The sequence below is a fragment of the Pongo abelii genome, chromosome 3 (assembly GCF_028885655.2).
Source record: "Pongo abelii isolate AG06213 chromosome 3, NHGRI_mPonAbe1-v2.0_pri, whole genome shotgun sequence".
In the NCBI taxonomy this organism is placed as follows: domain Eukaryota; kingdom Metazoa; phylum Chordata; class Mammalia; order Primates; family Hominidae; genus Pongo; species Pongo abelii.
In genome coordinates, this window is record NC_071988.2 from 23,916,400 (window position 1) to 23,937,111 (window position 20,712).

At 42.9% G+C, this 20,712-nt stretch overlaps 1 protein-coding gene across 4 annotated transcripts in view; it reads right to left on the minus strand.

Annotated features, from left to right (window-relative positions):
- CCDC149 (coiled-coil domain containing 149) overlaps positions 1-20,712 on the minus strand; it is a 104,989-nt gene that overhangs the window by 720 nt on the left and 83,557 nt on the right. For 2 of the 4 annotated variants that reach the window (XM_054553783.2, XM_054553784.2), the window contains 3 exons: positions 14,078-14,154; positions 12,630-12,662; positions 11,449-11,565 (listed from right to left, as the gene is read on the minus strand). In XM_054553783.2, the coding sequence (XP_054409758.1) occupies positions 11,449-11,565; positions 12,630-12,662; positions 14,078-14,154 (227 nt within the window). The remainder of the gene's footprint in view (positions 1-11,448; positions 11,566-12,629; positions 12,663-14,077; positions 14,155-20,712) is intronic. The other 2 variants (XM_024246356.3, XM_063723341.1) reach the window with 1 other exon arrangement.

Here is a 20,712-nt window from a genome sequence, read left to right on the forward strand (position 1 = left end):
CACAGGGCCTCTGAAAAAGGAGCAAGACTATTTTGGCTCCCTGTGCAGGGCACTGGAGCTGAAGGGGAACACAGGACCCAGGTGAAACCAGCGAGCATGCATTCTAGTGATTCCTGCATTATTAACAGAGGGCAAGGCAGCACTTGGGCCACGTCATAATCCATCCTTTCCAGGCACCTGGTTAGTTTCTGTTCCATTCTCTAATGGCCGCTCCTTGTGACCATTAAATATTTAAATTGAGGACAAAGGTTTTGTTGGTTCTGCAGCTCAGAGCCGGGGCTTGTTAGTAATGAAAAAAAGGTTCCGGCTGCATTGAGGGTGGGAAGCAGAAGGATAGTTCGGGAAGGATTTAGTGCCACCCCTTCTCCACGATTCTCCATCAGCATCTCATTCCTTAATGCAGACACCTGGTGTTCCTCAATATCAAATAAATTATATGCAAATACAGCTTCAAGCTCCCTTCCCTGTTGAGTTGTTGTCCCTAAACCCCTTCTCTATAGGATGGAAATTCTAGCACTGCAATAGGAAGGACATGGGAGAGAAGGAGGAGCCCTAAAGTGCTGACATCCAGCCCTCATTTCCCTACTCACTTGCTTTGTGATCAGGATAGGACTCTCTGATGCCCCTTCTGGACCTAACCAGCAATGGTTGCTCTGCATGAGTGGGGAGCAGCATGGTGGAGCCAACTCTTAGTACCTGGGCATGTGCATTCAACAACAGACACTGAGTTTCCCCAGAAGCCAATCTCTTCTCAGCCCTCAGGCTAAACAGTGAAGAAAGGTATGACAGAGCCACAGTGGGACTGGGTTTAGCCTGGCCCAGGAATGAGGGGCCCCCAGGAACACTTTCTGGTACCCCTGAATGGAACCACAGCAGAACCCTACTGTAGTGGGGGGCTTGCTATCATATATGTGCAGGTATGTTTTCAGGCTGTAAGTTGGAACTTGGGGAGCTGGAGAACTGCAGCAGGTTAGAAAGGATGTTGAGCATCATCTGGCCATGCCATTTTCCTGCTTAAAACCTTCTGCTGGAGCCTTGTCACTTTCAGGATAAATTTCCTTTCACTTAGGCCCTTACAAGGTCCTGCTGATGTGCTCCTGTTTCACTCTGCAGCCTCATTTCACACAGTTTCATCACACGTGTCCTCCCAGCCATGTCACACACCCATTAGGTCTCCACATGCACTGATCAGTTTCTCCCCTCTCTTAAATAAATCCTCCCAGCTAACACTTATTGGGTGCTTTTCCACACTAGGCACTGCGCTAAACATTTGACGTATTTATCTCATTCTAAATTTAAGACCATGAGAACAGGAGCCTCCTCTGACTCATCCAGTGTCTGACACATTCTAAGCATTCAAAAATATTTAAAAAATAGTTCCCTTTCTCTTATAAATGGAAGTATAATATACACAAAGAGAAGTGCACAGAACTTATGTATCCAGCTCAATGAATTTTCACAAAGCGAACTCACCCATATAACCAGGATGAGAAACAAAATATTACCAACCCCTGCAAACACTTCCGAGTCCAGGACTCCTGGACCCCCTTTCCAGTCCCTTCTCTGCTGCCAAGGATAACCATTAGCCTATTCAAAATGCCGAAATGAGATCTGCCTGGTCCTCGAACTTTATATCCAGGAATCTTACTGTGCTGGTTCCTTTCGCTTCACATGATGTTTGTGAGATTTACCCATGTTTATGAGTACAGAATTTGTTCATTTGAATGCACCACAATTTCCAACAGGTATGTAAATGTTGAATGAGAATGGGCAAGCCGGAAACAGAAAAAGAGATAGAAATTGACAGCAGACATATTAAACGATACACACCATCACTCAAAATTGCAGAAATCTAAGTCCCAATGAAATGTAGTTTTTCCTCTAACAGAATTGCAAAAATGAAAAGGTTTGACGAAGCTCAGTGTTGCAAAGGATGCAGGGAAACAGGTACAATCATACATTAATAAAGACTTTATAGGCCAGATATTTCAAGACACATTGTTCTTAGATACTCACTACAACACTGTTTTTAAAAACAGAAGTCTGGAAAACTCCAAGTGCTCATCAACAGGGGATTATGTATACAGATTTACTTGCCAAGTTGCGAGATTCTTTCTGATAATATGCACTAAAAATTGTAGGTTGTCTCTGGAAAGCAGACTGAGGACCACAGCAAGAAGCAAGGGTGGAAGAAGACTTTAAGTTTAATTTTCCACTTTTCTGTGCTATTTATATTTTTTAACATGTGCTGTATTCCTATTTTATAAAACAAGATATGCAACCTCCAAGATTCTACCATCCAATATCACCTCATCTTTCCTTTGCTACACTGATCTGTAGAGCTAGGAACCCATATCCACTGCTTTCACTTCCCAGAGCTGATTCACACCTTCGATCCTTCAGTCTATCCTGCATCCCCCCTGCTTGTGAGGTCTACATCCCCCTCCCCACCCTGTGGCATACTTTCCCATTGGCCACATGCTCCTCACAAGCTGTTTCTCCCTGTAGTCTCTCCTTCAATCTAGTTCTGTGAGCATGCTGTATTCGTTCCCTATGGCTGCTGTAACAACCACAAACGTAGTGGCTTAAAACAAAACACATTCATTCCCTTATAGCTCTGGAATCAGAAGTCCAAAAAAATTTCACTGGGGCCGGGCACAGTGGCTCATGCCTCTAATCCCAGCACTTTGGGAAGCTGAGGCGGGCGGATCACCTGAGGTCAGGAGTTCAAGACCATTCTGGCCAACATGGCGAAACCCTGTCTCTACTAAAAATACAAAAATTAGCCAAGTGTGGTAGTGCGTGCCTGTAATCTCAGCTACTCAGAAAGCTGAGGCAGGAGAATCAATTGAACCTGGAAGGCAGAGGTTGTAGTGAGCTGAGATTGTGTCAATGCACCCCAGCTGACAGAGCGAGACTCCAACTCAAAAAAAAAAAAAAAAATTTCACTGGGCCAAAACCAGGGTTGTGTTCCCTTGGAGGCTCTGGGGCAGAATCCATTTTCTGCCTCTCCCAGTTTCTGATGGCTGCCAGGATTCCTTGGTTTGTGGCTGCATCCTTCCAATCTCTGCTGCCGTGGTCACACTGCCTTTTTTTCTGTGTGTGCACAATCTCTCTCTTGCCTCCCTCTTGAAAGGATACATGATATTGCATTTTTGGCCCACCTGGATAATCCAGGATAATCTCCTGATCTCAAGATCCATAAATCAATCATATCAGCAAAGTCATTTTGCCATATAAGGTAACATTTACAGGTTTCAGGGAATTGGACATGAAATCTTTGAGGGTCAGTATTCAACCTCCTACATACGCCTTCCCAGTTCCCTTTGTTGATTCTGATATTTCCTTCTGGCCCCTCTGAGGGCACTTCCCCCAGTGATCTGCCATCTGTTTCTCTTCATTCATTCTCACTCATTAGCCATCACATGACCTTAATTCCTGCCTCTGAGTACAGCTTCCAGATCTATATTGATGGCTCTGCTCGCTTCTTGTAGAAGATACAGACCCACATTTCTGGCTGCCAATAGGATCCTCTACCTGGAAAATCTGCTGGCACTTTCCAGAAGACAGTTTTCCACCATAGAGTCCCTCTTCTTTGCAGTTTCAGTAATGCTTCATAGTCACATGGGCTTAAGACCTTGAAGACCAGTCAAGGCCAAGTCCTGTCTTTGCCCCTCTGTGTTAGTCTGTTTTCATGCTGCTAATAAAGACATACCCAAGACTGGGTAATTTATAAAGGAAAGAGGTTTAACGGACTCACAGTTCCACATGGCTGGGGAGGCCTCACAATTATGGCGGAAGGCGAAAGAAGAGCAAAGGGACATCTTATATGGCAGTAGGCAAGAGAACGTATGCAGAGGAACTCTCATTTATGAAACCATCAGATTTTGTGAGACTTATTCGCTACCAAGAGAACAGTATGGGGGAAATCACCCCCATGATTCAATTATCTCCACCTGGCCCCACCCTTGACATGTGGAGATGATTACCATTTAAGGTGAGAGTTGGGTGAGGACACAGCCAAACCATATCACCCTCAGTGCTATAGACTGAATGCTTGTGTCCTCCCAACATTCATATTGAGGCCCTAATCCCCAATGTGATGGTATTTGGAGGTGAGGCCTTTGGGAGGTACTCAGGGTTAGATGAGTCATTAAATGGGTCCCTCATAATGGGATTTGTACCCTTACATGAAGAGGAAGGGACCAGAACCCCCTCTTTCTCTGCTGTTTGAGGATACAGCAAGAAGGCCACCATCTGCAAAACAGGAAGAAGGCCCTCCTGAGTCACAGAATCTCTTAGCACCTTGATCTTGGACTTCCCAGCCTCTGGAACTATGAGAAATAAATGTCTGCTTATTGTTGAAAACACTCAGTCTATGGTAGTCTGTTACAGCAGCCTGAACTGACTAAGACATTCAGAAATGTTCCTTGCATCTGTCCACTCTTCTCCTTGCCCAATACCAAACATGGCTTGGATTTCTAAGGTTTCTAGATAAATTGCTGAGGCATATTTCCCCAAGGTTCAGCTGGATGTGACTTTTAGACCATCCCCTCAGCCAATGAACAGGTAAGCATTCAGAAGGCAAGGGCAAACCATGCCCAATGTTTCTGGAACTCAGACCCTGGCAGGTGACAGGTATGTGGTGACAACTTATTGGGTGAATTTACAAGGATTATTTATATAATTTAGAAACAATGTGTATTTAAAAACACATAAGTCTAAGCATGTGGTTAGATACTTTAGGTTAAACATAACCTAAAAAGGGCCGGGCACCGTGGCTCACGCCTGTAATCTCAGCACTTTGGGAGGCTGAGGCAGGCAGATCACGAGGTCAGGAGTTCAAGACCAGCCTGGTTAACATGGTGAAACCCCATCTCCACTAAAAAAATACAAAAAATTAGCCGGGCATGGTGGCACACCCATGTAGTCCCAACTACTCAGGAGGCTGAGGCAGAAGAATCAATTGAGCCTGGGAGGCGGAGGTTGCAGTGAGCCAAGATCGAGCCACTGCACTCCAGCCTGGGCAGCAGAGCTAGACTTCATCTCAAAAAAAAAAACAACAACAACAACAACAACAACAACAACAAAAAAAAAAATATATATATATAAAACCTAAAAAGGAAATATAATCTAACAAGTTTGAATTAAAATGGAGCTTAGAATTTCTGCAACATGTAACAATGTTACTACATCTGTGATCCATTCTAATTTTAATACAACATAAAAGTATTGATATGACATAAAAGTATTGATTGATATGCATGGTATGTGGTGTTGAGCATTTCTTAATTACATAATTGAATAAACTTTTGAGCATTTATTTACTTAATCAAATGTTTAAAAGTTTTAAAATGACTGAACCTTGGTAAAAACTCTGAGAAGCTCTAGAAGAAACGAAAGAGTGAAATCAGAGGGACTTTAAGACTCAAATGAAACTACCGAGATGAAGGGTGGAGCACAAGGAAGGGAAAATGATCATAGACAGAAGCAGCGATGTGATAACAAACATCAGTATCAACAGGGAAGAGGATTGTGGGTTTCAGCTGAGTAAGGTGGGTCTTGGCTACTGTTGCCACACCCTATAGCTCTAATTCTCCTGATACAAATTTGCTTTTCACATTCAAAATAAGTTTCCACTTCCTTTAGCCTTTTTGATGACCATAGACAAATCCCAGGGACAGAATTTTGACCAAATCTACTTTATGCTTTCTGAAGTCCGCATTTAGTCACAGACAACTATGTTTATTCTCCTAAGAATTCACTGGCCTCAGTAAGCATTCTATCTGCAAAGGAGACCATTACTTGTGCTCACAATGAAATACATGAATGCAATAAAGCAAGCCTTGCTTTTAAAAAAAATAGCTCTTCAGATCTGTTCAGCCAGGATAAGGTATGTTAGTTGTTGATGAGCAAATGTATAGATGTGTGAATAAATCAAGCCTTGATTTTGGAAAAAAACAACTATTCAGATCTGTTTAGCCAGGATGAGGTATGTTGGTTTCTAACAGGTTCCTTTGATTCTAGTCTCCTCCTGCACTAATCCAACCTGCTGGGAGACAGGAACCTTCCCTAAAGCTTCGCTACCCAAAGTGTGGTTCATGGACCAGCAGTGGCAGCATCACCTGGGGACTTATTAAACATGCAGGGTCTCAGGCCCTACTCCAGAATTACTGGTTCTGAATCTTCACTTTAATAAGATCCTGGGTGATGTGGGTGCACACTTCAGTTTGAGCAGCACTGCAGGCTTGAAGCACAAATCTCACCATGTCTTTCCCCAGCTATACATCATTGAAAGGCTGCCAGTGTCTCGGGAACAAAGCCTAAGCTCATAACCTGGCATTCAAGGCCTTCCACGACTCAACATCCATCTACATTTCTACCTGGCAAACCAACTCCTCTCCTTGTTCCCTCTACTCCAGCCACACTGAGCCCTTCATATCACCCACCCCTGTCCCCAGCACCTATACTTAGAAAGTTGATTCCTCCATGACTATCATTCTCTCTTCCATGTCCCAGGGATGAACTTCAAGAGTCAGCTCCACCTCCACATCTTCCATGATGCCTATTTGATTAAATCTGGCCAGAAGTAATATTCCTACCTTAAATACAGAAACATGCCTGATTAATTTTTTAACCTTGTTCCATAGTGGGGACTCGATAATAAATAGCTTATTAAATGTTTGAATATATGGACAATATACATGAATGCATGAATCCATGAATATATTAGTACATCTCTTTAAATACCATTCGTTAATAAATGAAAGCAATCCTTGAATTTATGGTATTCATTTAAGGTTGTATTCAGGTTGCTACTCTAAAAGTTCTTAAAATGGTACTTTTGAAAAAGAAAGATAAAGATTTCTGACTTTCACAAACATTTATCTACATCTAAGGTAGCTCAGGGAAGCAATCACATAATTTTCATACTCACAGATGAAAATTTTTATAGTGGTTGTACAGAGGACATGAGAAACAGCGGGTCAAAATGAGCAGGTTTCCAGCATGGTGGGGAGGCTTTATTTAAAAGGAGGAAATTACGGTACTTTCAGCAGCTAAATTTTTCACCAACGTGAGACGAGTACACTCCTTCTGGAAATTACTCTTATGAAATTACTTCTTCCAGGACGCTTAATAGTATATTCTAGTGCCCCTGAAAAATTAATTAACCTTACTCGTAACAACCTAACCCCTAAACCATCTGTGGTGTGTTTTTACTGTAGGTCAGGTTAATCTTCTCTACCTTAATTTACATCTAAGTGAGGGTGGTCTGAATTACACAGGGGACTTTCAGTTGCTGGTATTTTGCCTTGTGCCATTTCGTTAGATGACATTCTGCTCATGTCCAAAGGTATGAGTCTCTTTTAATATGGTAAACCTCTGAGATTAGCAGGGAGAACTTTTTAACTTTTTAAGCAGTGGGTGCAGTGGGGTGCGTGTGGGGCCAACATTGCTGCCCTCATTAAAGATTAAAACACAGCCACAATAAGAGGAATGAACTCAGGCTGTAATCCTACTCTGTTTACTTTTTCTGAGAAAGGCTAGATTTTCAGAGCCTCAGGACCACAGAGCTACAGGAGCCAGGATCTAGGACTGGACTGTAAGTCAACAGCAGGAGTTACCAACCCACTCCCCCATTTTTTTCAAATTTAAATTTAAATTTTTAATTTAATTTTTTTTTTCTTTGAGACAGGATCTCACACTGTCCCAGGCTGGAGTGCAGTGCCACGATCACAGCTCACTGCAGCCACAACCTCCTGGGCTCAAGGGATCCTTCTGCCTCAGCCTTCCGAGTATCTGGGACTACAGGCATGTGCCACCACATGCAGCTAATGTTTTAATTTTCTTTTTTAGAAATGAGGTCTCACTATGTTGCCCAGGCTGGTCTCAAATTCCCGGCCTCAAGTGATCCTCTCACCTCAGCCTCCCAAAGTGCTGGGATTACAAGTATGAGCCACCCTTAGACTGTTTTTTTTTTTTAATCCAAAAGACACCCCAAAATTATACTCAAGTCATTATCAGGAGACAAAAAAAGGTTACTAAAAATGTCACAAGCGTTGAGCTATCACTGGGGCCTCTGGTTACTTGCTGTGGGAGCAAAATCCTCCTTTAAAGATTCTAGAATCTTAACTCTTAAGCTGTGGGTGTTTTATTTTTAAGGATAGACACATAGCATTGCTATTTCTATAAAAGATTTCTGAACTAGCCAAGAGTGGGAAAATATTAAAAATAATAGTAATTATTCAGTGTTTTAGCAAACAATTATCATTAATACTTATTATTAATAATGATACACATATCAATGATGAGGATGCACTCAACGGCTACAAACGCATTATGACACAAATAGTGTGGAAAGAAAAAAATATTTCCTCTAAAAGATAAAGAAACAGTATCTCTTTGTTAAAAAAATTGCTAATCACCCAAAAATGTGTCCCCCGCTCCCCACTGCCACTGGCCCGAAGAGGCGATTCATCTTCCTTTGTTAGTTGCTCTCTGATAGGCTTTGTCCTCCCAAGCGCACGCTGCTTTCAGTTGGAATTGAACACAGATGCGACAGTGATGAGGCCATCCCAGACGCTGACAGCCACGGCATAAATGCTTCCTTATTCCCACCCAGCACTGTCGGAGGATGGGGTAGGAACAATGAGAGCTAATGATGCAACTCTGGAAGCTATCATCTTGAATCAGTCCACGACTTACACCGCCCTTGTGAAAATCAAGCCAGGCTCATGCTCCATTTCAGGTTAGCAGGACCAGGTCCACCCTGAGGCTCAGCAAGCCCAGAACAGACAGAAGGCTTTGGATCTCCAGGTGGACACTGGACCCTGGCATGGCATAACCACCAGCCAAGACATGCTCCAAACCACACAGAGGGCCACGGTGTTCCAGGCCAGCCTTACAAGCAGCCACATGAGGTTGGCTGCAAAGACCCAGCCTTGCTTTCTGGCCGGTGTGGAACCAATTAAAGTCAGGGTCTCTCTCTTGAAATTCTCCCCACAGGTACTTGGGGGGTAACCTTTCTGTTCAAATCCCAGCTATGTCCTGGCTTCTACCACTCCATGCACTATTATGGTCCTATGATCAGGCTCTCAAACCTGTTGGCTCATCTGGGTCTTCTTACCCAGTGATAAGAAGTGGTCTTCTTACCACTCCATGCACTATTACGAGTGATTTAAAGCAACAACTATGTATTATTTTTCACCAGTCTTTGGGTCAGATGGGGGGTTCCAGTTCTGCTAATCTAAGCTCAGCTCAGCAAGGCTCCCTCATCCATATGCAAGAGAGAGCTTGCAGAGCCTAGCTTAGATTAGCAGAACCACCCATCTGACCCAAAGACTCATGAAAAACAATACATAGTTGTTGCTTTAAGTTCTACATTTTGAGTTGGTTTGTTACCCAATAATAGCTAACTGATACAGCTGGTTAGTCCATTTAGCTGAGGGCACAGTTTTTAGGGCAGACAATCATGAGGTTGGAAAGGTAGGCTAGGCCAGACTGCAGAGTCGAGATGTTAAGTGCAAGACAGTGGAGAGCCTCTTGGGATTTTTGAGCATGGCACAAATGTGATGAAACGGTACTCCAAAAACTTTATTCTATGGTAGCAGGATGAAGATGGGAATAAAGCAAGGAGAGTCAAGGAGGATGGAAAAGCAGGAGCGGAGCCCTCCCGACAAAAAAATGAGGACCTGAACCATGCCAGAGGTGATAGGTCCCAAGGTGTGAAAACTCTGCAGAAAGAGTTGAGTGAAAGACCACATGTAGATGGAGATGGAAGGTTGACAGTGGTTGATGGCTCCAAGGTTTTGAGCCTGAGAAGCTGAGAGGGTGACAAAAAAAGAAGGAAGAAAGCAGGAAGAGTTGGTGATGTCATGCTTGAGAAGTCCACAGAGTATTCAGGGCAAGGGAAGTTGGGGCTCTGGGAAATGTGGGGTGTAACTCTGCAGATGGAACCTTGTGGGGGAAAAATACTTTGAGAGTATTTTTATGGAGGTAATGATTAAAGGCATGAGTCTGAGCAAGAGAAGATGGAAATACGGATGTATATTGTTTATCTATTGCTGCGTAATCAATTACATCAAACCTAGCAGCTTAAGACTCAGAAGTCTGAAAACAGTTGAGCTGGGTGGTTCTGGCTAATGGCCTCTCATGAGGTGCCCATGAAAAGCTGACCAGGGCTGTTGGCATCTGAAGGCTTGACTAGGACTGGAGAATCTCCTTCCAGGATGACTCACTCCAGTGGCTGATGGCTGGAGGCCTCAGCTCCACACCACATGAACAGCGTGGACAGCTGCTTGAGTGTCCTCATGATATGGTTGTCAGCTTCCTCCAGAGTAAACAACCCGAGAGAGAGCACAAGGGACAAGTCTCACGTCTTTTATGACCTTGCTGTAGAAGTCACATACCCTCACTTCTGTATTCTACTAATCAAACAGACTGATCCTGATACAACATGGAAGACGGTTACATGGGGGCATGAATACCAAGGGGTAGGGAGCATTTGGTGCATTCTCAGAAGCTGGCTGCCACACTAGGGGTGGCAGAACAAGACAAGCAAAACTTCAAAAGATATGAAGTTTGTTGGGAAGACAAGACTCCCACATGGGAAGAGATCAGGTTCTCAAACCTGTTGGCTTATCTGGGTCTCTATATGGGTCTTTGATCCCTTCCAGAACACCCTGCCTCCAGAACTGTCTATCTGGTAAAGCAGGAGCTTTTCTCTCTATTCTACTGCTTCGCAGACTTCCCATATACCAGGCAATGTGCCAAGATTTCCCTGAGGTAGACATGATCATGTCACTGTTTTAAAGGAAATGAAACTGAGGCTGAAGTCTCCAGCCCAAGTTCTCATAGCCAATGTGATGTGGACCTGGCCATGAACCCAGGTTGTCCAACTCCAGGGTCCTCACTCTTTATTTATTTTTTGAGATGGAGTCTTGTTCTATTCCCCAGGCTGGAGTGTGGTAGCACAATCTTGGCTCACTGCAACCTCTGGCTCCTGGTTCAAGTGATTCTCCTGCCTCAGCCTCCTGAGTAGCTGGGACTACAGGCACACCGCACCATACCCAGATAATTTTTGTATTTTTAGTAGAGACGGGATTTCACCATGTTGGCCAGGCTGGTCTTGAACTCCTGAGCTCGTGTGAAACACCCATATCCACCTCCCAAAGTGCTAGGATTACAGGTGTGAGCCACTGCACCTGGCATAGGGTCCTCACTCTTAACCTCTCTGCCACCATGCCTAGAGAGCAGGGGCCTGCATGCTGCAGTTAAAACCTCCCAACAAGATGAACCCACATAAGCAACAAGAGGAAATCTGAGGAATGTCCCAATGATGCCAAAGCAGCAGCACAAAGGAGAAGGGGAAGAGACCGATGTCCATTGAGCCACTCCTCTGTGGCAGGCACAGTCCAGGTAAAGATGGAGAAATCGAGGCGAGCTTACCATCCTTGGGATCTGCTTTGTTCTCAGTGGGCTGCTCGACAAACTTCAGCAGTGGGGATCTCGACCTCTGTCCACTAGGAAGAGTGGGGTCGCTGAACAGTATGGTGTCCTTGCCCCCTGTTGCAGAAAAGGGGAAAATGGATGTCTTATATCATCAGTGGAGTTGGGTTGCATTTAGTCCCACACACTTAATCGGCTCAGGGCTGGCTGCCCACAGACGCTACCATTGAAGGGAAGCCTGCTACGACTGCTGACATGCTCCATACTTCTTTACACTATTGCACCACCCTTGCACACACACACACACAAAATCCTTATCACTAATTTAGTATTGAATTATAGGCCATTTTTTTCTTTCCTCTCACTGCTTGATGTATATTCATCTTGTTTCCCTAAGTGGACCGCAGATTCTTGGAGGGGGTGATAAGCATGTCTAGAATGCCTGGTACAGAACTGAATTCACAAAGTCAATGCTCAAAAGGGTACCAACACATCGATAGGCTGATTACTGAAAGAGACATTGATTCTTCCCAGGTGTTGGTAAATGAGAGAGAGTTGGCAATTCTTTGATGTCATTGGAACTCTGCAACTGGAGAGTTGGCTAAACACTATGATTTGACTCCTACTTTGGGAAAGAAAGAAGAGGAAGAGGAGGAGGAGGAGGATGAGGAGGAGAAAAATAATGTATTGTGTCTTATTTCACCATTCAGTAGTTTAAATGGAGACACAAAAAACGAGCAGACAGAACAGACCGATCTGATTTATACTAGAAGAGGCTCTTTTTCCCTTTACTTTCACCATGGTTTGAAAACATCATAACACGATTCTTCATCATAACATCCTTCACCACTGCAGGAGGTCAATGCTATTGCCATGACATAAACTGTATCAGATTTGGGGAGCTGCCACTCTTTCCTGTCCTCCCACTTTGTATCTATGTGGAGACCAGAGATAAGAACAAACAGGGCCACAGCATAAAATTCATTCAGCCAGGTCCCCAAAACTAATTTCATCCTTTAATATTTGTTTTGTACTAATTGAATTCTCTATTTCAATTGACTATTCTAATCAGAAAAGTTCAAGGAAAGGTAGATAATGCATTTCTACTTATTTACATGCAGGGACGACATAATACACTGCTGATATTAGCCACAAAAACAGATATTTTAAACAGAACATACTCCCAAATCCTACTGAAACATTGTAGCTCAGGCCTTCAGGCAGCAAAAAGAAAAAAAGGAAATAATTGTTATTGCATAATAGCCATTTGAAGTTGTACCTAGACCAAACAAAACCATAGAAAATTCTCGGCATTTGTTCACTCAAGTAACTTCCATCTTTTAATATAAATTGCAGAAATGAAACAGTGAGAAATTTCACCAAGTCATTTTGAGAAAAAAAAAATAAAAACCCCCATACATGCACAGAAATGGCAATCTCACTGTACAAATACACGATCAATTTGCCGAACTGTGTTGAAATTCAATGCAATAAAAGAAAGGCCTTCCTAGAAGATGAGGTTTTAACAGCATCAAAAGATTCTTGTGCAGAAATGGATCATTCAAATCCCCAGGACTGTACCTGGCAGTTATTAGTTCTGTCAGGTCTTTTGACAACAAGTTCAAGGAATCACTGCTAAAAATTCCAATTTATGAAACACACATCCAGGCAACCTAAGGCAGTGATTCAGGTTTACATTTCAGAAAATGTGTTGTTGTTCACCTGCCTCCCTGTGCTGACTTTTACTTATCGTCCATTCCAGGGAAGCATCCATATGATTCAAGAATGAAGGAGACTGGTTTGTGCAGTAAATAAAACTACAGGTACAACATGGTTTCCAGGGAAAGGGGAGATGGTGGAAATGGTAAATATGAGTTTCTGAAGAGTAAAAAGTCAATGGGGAATGGCTGGCTGGGGTCTCACAAAAGGAGTATTTTACCAAGACAAGTGGGATAAATACAGCTAATTAAAGTAGAATAGCAGGTCTTCCAAACACAGTGTACAACTGGAAAAAAAATCACAGGAAATTCAGATTTTCAGGCTAAGTAAAAACGGGATGGGGGAAGGGAAGAGAAGGAGGTGGTGGAGTACATTTGGGTTAGAACAATTGTTGGTTTTTATATTTATTTTTAGTACTGGTGAATAAATGGGACAAATCTTTGTATGTTCTTAGATTCAATTTTAGGACTGGTGATTAAATTGCACAAATCTTTATTAAGTTCTCATATTAACTTTTAGGGCCGATAATGAAATTCAACAAATTGAATGGATCTTTATAGGATATCTACAGACTAAAAGAAAAGAAACAATTCACTACATTCACAAAAGTTAAAAAAAAATACAGACACAGTGACAATTTCAGAATTCAGGTTTGCTAAACTTCATAGTTCCACAGATGAGACCCTGAATATTTATTGCATTTTTCTGATTCTACTCCCACTCTGCCATGTAGTTTCTAAATTTAGAACACTTGTAGATTTTTTCAGCAATGATCTACTTTAAATAAGGTAGAATAAAAGGACTTTAAAAAGGTAGAAGACTCTTGTAAATTATGTGGGAGCTTCATTTCTTAAAAAAAAAAAAAAAAAAAAAAAAAAAAGGAAAATTGTTTTCATGAGGTTCTGTTTACCTGGAAGACTCCATAAACCAGAAACTTCCAGAGTTCTTAATTTTTTTTCCAGCTCAGCCACCCGATTCCCTAGGATTCTGAAAAAAGGGGAGAAAATGATAATTGATTACTGAGCATCCTGTCAGCCCCCAGCCCTGGGAATCCCACTGGTGCCCTAAGTAGGAAAGTGTTGAGATTTATGACATATGCTAAAAACGGAGCATTTGTATGTACGTATGTGTGTGTAAATAATATGTGTTCTATTGAAAGTGCATATACAAATAGAAAGTACAGTGAATGATTAAAAACGATACTAAAATGCCATAAAAGTGAGTCCTCTCCCAAAAGGTAGTTTTCCTGGGAAGCTAAATGATGACTCCACCGCTGCCCAAATCATTTGATGGAATTTCTATTTGAGAAATGCTCATTGCAAAGATGACAATAAATTTTGAATACCCTTAATAATATCACACCTTGATTCTTGGAGGGTGGATCTGATTTTTGGAAACAACCAGGTCTAAAAAATAAGATGGATGGACATGCTTGGGAATGTTGTTTTGAGTTAATACATAATACCATCAGCCTTCTTAGTCCCATGTCTTACTGATGTCCACATTCTTGATATTTAGCACAATGCCTGATACATGGGAAGTATTTGATAAATATATTTGATTAAATAAATGCCTTCCTTTTTTCATGACTCATAATTAGCTATGGGAAGAATGAAAAGAGATATTTCAAAAGAGTTTTCAGTAATTGCAGAATCATTAGAATAATTACATTGTTTTCCAAGGTGACCATTCTGAGTCACTAAGATATATAAGTTCTAGAATGTGTGTATTTGAAAAGACCATACTGTTTACTTGGAAGCCAAACTTTCACTACATGCATGGTTAGACATGTGGGCATACATACTCCCACATCACTCTATAAAAAATTAAATATAGTTGGGAAATGATTTAATAGTCCTCTAAAACTTGAATCACTTTCCATTGGGCTGGAAATTGAAAAACCAGTCTTTATTTTATTTGGGGGATTTTCTTGGCACTGCTGTGCTAAAATAATGTGGAAATCACCTTAATAGCAAAGTTTCAATTCCTTTCAGCAAGATAAATCAGAACACTAGAATTATTCTCCTATCTCTCTTTATATTCCAGAGATAGCTACACACACCCACATACACACAGAGGCATGAATATGTATATATCTGCACATATATATGGCTGTGGATTTATCCTTGTTTTACCTGAATTGACTTGTACCATCTTAATTAATATTCCCTTTGAGTTCACAGAAAACTCTGGAATTACTCTATGTGGTTTTCTTCCATCTAGGTACTTAGAGCTTTTCTTTTCTTCTTTTCCCTAAGTCTTAAAATTATGCATAGTCTTTATCAATTACTTTCCATTTTCATTCCATTTGTTGGGTCTCTTTTGCTTTCATGTCCCTGACCCTTCAATAGACACTATCCTTTGTAATCTCACTTTCCATATTTTGCTCAGACCTTCTGATCCAAGCTCCCTTTTCAACAGCTGATGAGTTTGAGATGCAATCACAACAGTGTTCAAGTTGATGCCTGTTTCTTAACCAGATCAGATCATCTGTAGGTGGCTGCTTCTTGGAAACAAAAGATAAGGCTTAACTCTTCTGTGGAGGTGGAGGGATGCCATCTGAGCAGCATTCGAAGGTGTGCTGAAGAGATACTGGGTTATATTTTTTCTGATGTTTTGGGATAACACAGCCATTTCTCTCAGAAATGGAACAAAGTGAATTTCCTGGTGTCCCAAGCAATCTACTTTCAGGGCTCCTGCCTAAGTTTGTCAGTGCTTTCTTCTCTGACTTGACACTTATCAGCATCTGATGCAGGGCGGGAGGTAGTAAAATGGACTTGGTAGAAGTTATGACAGTAGAAATAATAACAATAGTACCACCAACAACAATAGCAACTGCATTACTGTTAACACAAACAGTCAACTAATCTTTCCTGAGTCCATAATACACATCAGAGGCCATGCTGAACACTTGCCTCATTGTGTTATCTCATCAAACCCTGTGGTATACATGGTATTGTTATCCTCCTTTTACACGTGGGCTCTAAGGAACAGAGAGGTTAAGCAACTTGCCCAAGCATGCACAGTTTATCTCAAAGTTCTGTCTTTCCCCAGTTCCCAGCAATCTCATCCACCATACTTCCCTCTTCCCATTAGGAAGCTGAGGAACAGAAGTTAGTTAACTTGACCAAAACCATAGGCAAGACTCAGCTGGTGGTGTGGCTGTATCGGAATGTAAGCCTGGACTTGCTTCTGAAGCACATGCTCTTAACCAATACCCCGTAATGGCACTTTAAAACCAATCTTGTCACATTCTTTCTCATGTCTGCATGAAGTGCTCCTTAAAAACTGTTCATGTTGAAATATGGATGTGCCCGCAGTTGCCTTGCAAAATACAAGCCACAACGCTTCAAATGGCAAAGAGGATCTCTGTTAGCTTCACACTGAAAGAACGTGGCAGGGAGCCCACTGAACCCTGGTGTGACGCAGCCCAGGGAGAGAAGAGGGGCTATTTACGTCTTAGTAGCCAGCTGCACAGATAGGTGGAGAGAAGAGCAGGAGCCGAGTCCATTAAATTCAGTTTGACCAATTCAGCAAACAGTTCCTGAGATCCAGCTCTGTAAAGCACTATGCTACAGGCTGCAGGGGATAATGAGGAGAAGGAGACTCTGTCCCTGCATTTGAGAGACTAAACGTCTGGTGGGAGACAGACCGATGCATACACACAAAAACAGACATGGACGGTGCAGTGGAAGGCTTTAATAACAACTGGTATTTATTAATCACTTGCTGTATACTAGGTATGCACAGATGCTCCCTTGGTGTCCTGCAACAACTGACACGTCAGCTCTTGTTAGCCTTATTTTGTAGGTGAGAAAACTGAGACTCAGAAAGGTCACTTGACTCACCCAGGCTTACACAGCTGGCGAGCAGAGGGGCCAGGCAAACACACAGGCTTGAAAATACAGGCCGGGCGCGGTGGCTCACGCCTGTAATCCCAGCACTTTGGGAGGCCGAGGCAGGCGGATCACGAGGTCAGGAGATTGAGACCATCCTGGCTAACAAGGTGAAACACTGTCTCTACTAAAAATACAAAAAATTAGCGGGGCGTGGTAGTGGGCGCCTGTAGTCCCAGCTACTCGGGAGGCTGAGGCAGGAGAATGGTGTGAACCCGAGAGGCGGAGCTTGTAGTGAGCCGAGATCGCGCCACTGCACTCCAGCCTGGGCGACAGAACAAGACTCCGTCTCAAAAAAAAAAAAAAAAAAGAAAAGAGAAAAAGAAAATACACACATGCTTCTTAAAACTGTGGAGCAGAAATGAAGAGCTAAGTGGAAGACGAATCTAGAGAAACCAGTAGGAACCCAGACCATGAATGACCTACCTGCCATATTGAGAACTTTCAGACTTTTCTATATTGGCAATGGGGAGAGAGTGAAGAGGTTTTTTGTTGTTGTTTTGTTTTGTTTTGTTTTTTAAGAGAGAGTCTTACTCTGTTGCCCAGGCTGGAGTGCAGTGGCATGATCTCGGCTCACTGCAACCTCTGCCTCCTGGGTTCAAGCAATTCTCCTGCCTCAGCCTCCAGAGTAGCTGGGACTACAGGTGTACGCTGCCACGCCTGGCTAATTTTTTTTTTTTTTTGTATTTTAGTAAAGAGAGGGTTTTACCATGTTGCCCAGGCTGGTTTCTAACTCCTGAGCTCAGGCAATCTGCTCACCTCAGCATCCCAAAGTGCTAGGATTACAGGTGTGAACCACCGTGCCCAGCCCAGTGAAGGGTTTTAAGCAAGGAAGCAGGATGAGGAAGTTTAGGCAAAGTATTCTGCATGCCTAGTTAAGAATGGAGTGGAAGGAGTGTGAGTAGAAGCAGAAAGATCAGTTAGAAGGGCATCGTCCAGGTGGGGTTGATATGGTCCAAACCAAGCCAGTCGGGATGCAGGGGTGCTACAGGAATGGGGCAATAACGAGGAGGTAGATGAGCTTGAGATGCCTGTGGGAGATCTGTGCAGACATACTGGATGCAGGAAGAAAGGCAAAGATCTGAGAGTGCAGGCTGGGGGAGCGGAGCCAGCAGCTCACCACCAGAGGGTGCGAAGTCAGAAGGAACAGTGGAGGAGGCAGAGGAGAGCGAGGACAATGTGCCACCTTGGAAGCCAAGTTGAGAGGGGTGCAGATGAGAAGGGGTGGTCAATATTGTCTTATTCTAGAAAGTGGTCACACAGGATGGGAGTTGAGAAGAGGCAGCTTAGAAGATGTGCCTGACCCTTGAAGGAGGGATGTTTCAGGACAGTAGAGGGGATGAAATTCAGAGTCCAAGGGACTGGGCTGAGACAGAAGCAGACTCTGGGAGAAGTGAATATAGCCGACTCTTCAAGTAGCTTAGCAGGAAAGAGAAGGAGATAAACAGCAGTAGCTCGAGGCAAACTCAAACTTGAGAGAGGTTTGGGGTTTTTTTGTTTTTTGTTTTTGCAGGATGAGGGAGATTTTAAAGTTTTAAAGTTTTTATTTAGTTATGGGTTGTTTTGGGGGAGGTTTCAGCATGTATCTACCTAGTAGTCTAGGAAAATCTCTCAGGATGCCCAGTCTCCAGATGGCTTCCCTGCAGTGGTTTTAGATAGTAATGACATCATCAAAGGTAGGATGAGGAGTCTGTGAAGACAGAACTCACACAGGAACTGCACTACTGTGCTTGCTCTCTGGACAACACAGACAGCAGGAATACCTGAGTGAAGGTCTTTAAGGAAAGCCTGGCTCTAAAGGGGAAGCAGGTAACTGTGTCTCTACATGCCTGAAGACGCCCCTGCTTCCTTCTACTCCAGGTGGCCTCCTTTCACGTCTCTGCTCTGATCCATACGCCCTCTTGCTGCTGCTCCCCAAGATGCTGAACTTCAAGCTCATTTACCATTGGCCAGGGAAAGAGAAGAGGAAACGGTTTCAAGCATAGCAGGAAGGATAGCAAAAGGCCAATATGTCCTCATATATTCACCACCACCTCCCCGCCATGGTAAGGCATGGGCCTGGGGGGAAGGTCTGGAGAACGAAATGTGGTGCACAGTGAAATGGCCCTTGAACAACCACCTCGTCCACGAATGCTTTGCCACCCAGTTTGAAAGATGAATGAACCTCACATCCGTTCTTTCTCGATCAGCAGGCAACTGCCAACTTGCTGGCAAGAAGTAGCTCAAGCAAATTGCCTATTAATTGAATGTTGCTCAAGATGTAAAGTCCTAGGTTTCTTCATCAATTCTTCGAGATGGCTCCCGTTGGAGCCTCTCAAGGGTGGTAACTGTCAGGCAGTGGAAAACCAGCAGGGGAGCATACGCTGCCAGGAAGGAACACCTTTACTGCTATGTATAGTGCTCCAGCAAAATAAAGCCATTTCTTTTCTTTTTTAAATTAATTAATTATTATTTTTTTCTAAGATTGCAATTGGGGCATGCACACAGAGACCAGGGTAGTTTCCAGTGTATTCCAAAAGCTATTTTATTATTTCAGTTGCACAAGGCTAAATCAAGGGAGAGAACACACACAGACCAAAGTCACATTCTATTCTCAGCCCTCATTCCATTTGTAGTATAATTAGTTTCTTTACATGCCCCCAAATAAAACATTTATTAAAAGTATGAAACAGAGGACCCTCTAAGTATTAAAGATGGCACATTAGGCAACTTACGTGCTGATATGAAACAATCTCCAAGATCCATTATTACAGGGGAAAAAATCAAGAGGCAGAATAATGAAAAAAGAAACCTTTTTAAAAAATGAATACAAGTGACCGTTTGTAAAAAAAAAAAAAAGACAGTATATCTATGTAAATATATGAGTATGTGTATATACATAAATGTATTGTGCATTTGCTTATACTGTCTATGCATCCTTTGGAAGGATACATAAGAAATGAGGAATGGACGTTTCTTCCAGGAAGGGGATTAAGGTAGCTGGGAGTAGTTTGGAAAGACATTGTTGTTTAACCTTAAATTAATATTAAATTAAAACCACAGAGGCCAGGCATGGTGGCTCATGCCTGTAATCTCAGCACTTTGGGAGGCCGAGGCGGGCGGATGACTTCAGGTTAAGAGTTTGAGACCAGCCTGGGCAACATGGTAAAACCCTATCTCTACTAAAAAAATACAAAAAAATTAGTCAGGTGTGGTGGCGTGCACCTGTGGTCCCAGCTACAAGGGAGGCTGAGGCACAAGAATCACTTGAACCTGGGAGGTGGAGGTTGTAGTGAGCCAAGACTATGCCACTGCACTCCAGCCTGGGAGACACAGCAAGACCCTGTCAAAACAAACAAACAAACAAAAAACCCAGAGGATGGCTCAAAAATTATTAAAAAATAAACATGAAAAAGTATATAGAAACAAAAATAAACATGGTCAAATGAAAATGTCAGTCTTTCACAATGGAGGGAGAGAGTGCTGTGAACCTGGGGAATGGGTGTGTTTGCAGTGGGTATGGTTAGGAACACATTAGGGAATCAACCTGTCAGAGGAGGCTGGGATCCTCTGCAGAGGCATGTCAGGCCGATAGCCTGTGGATGCTGCCTTTGGCAGGCAATGGGGACTCAGCCTGCTTTGCAGAGAAGGCTAGTGTCATGCTCAGAAC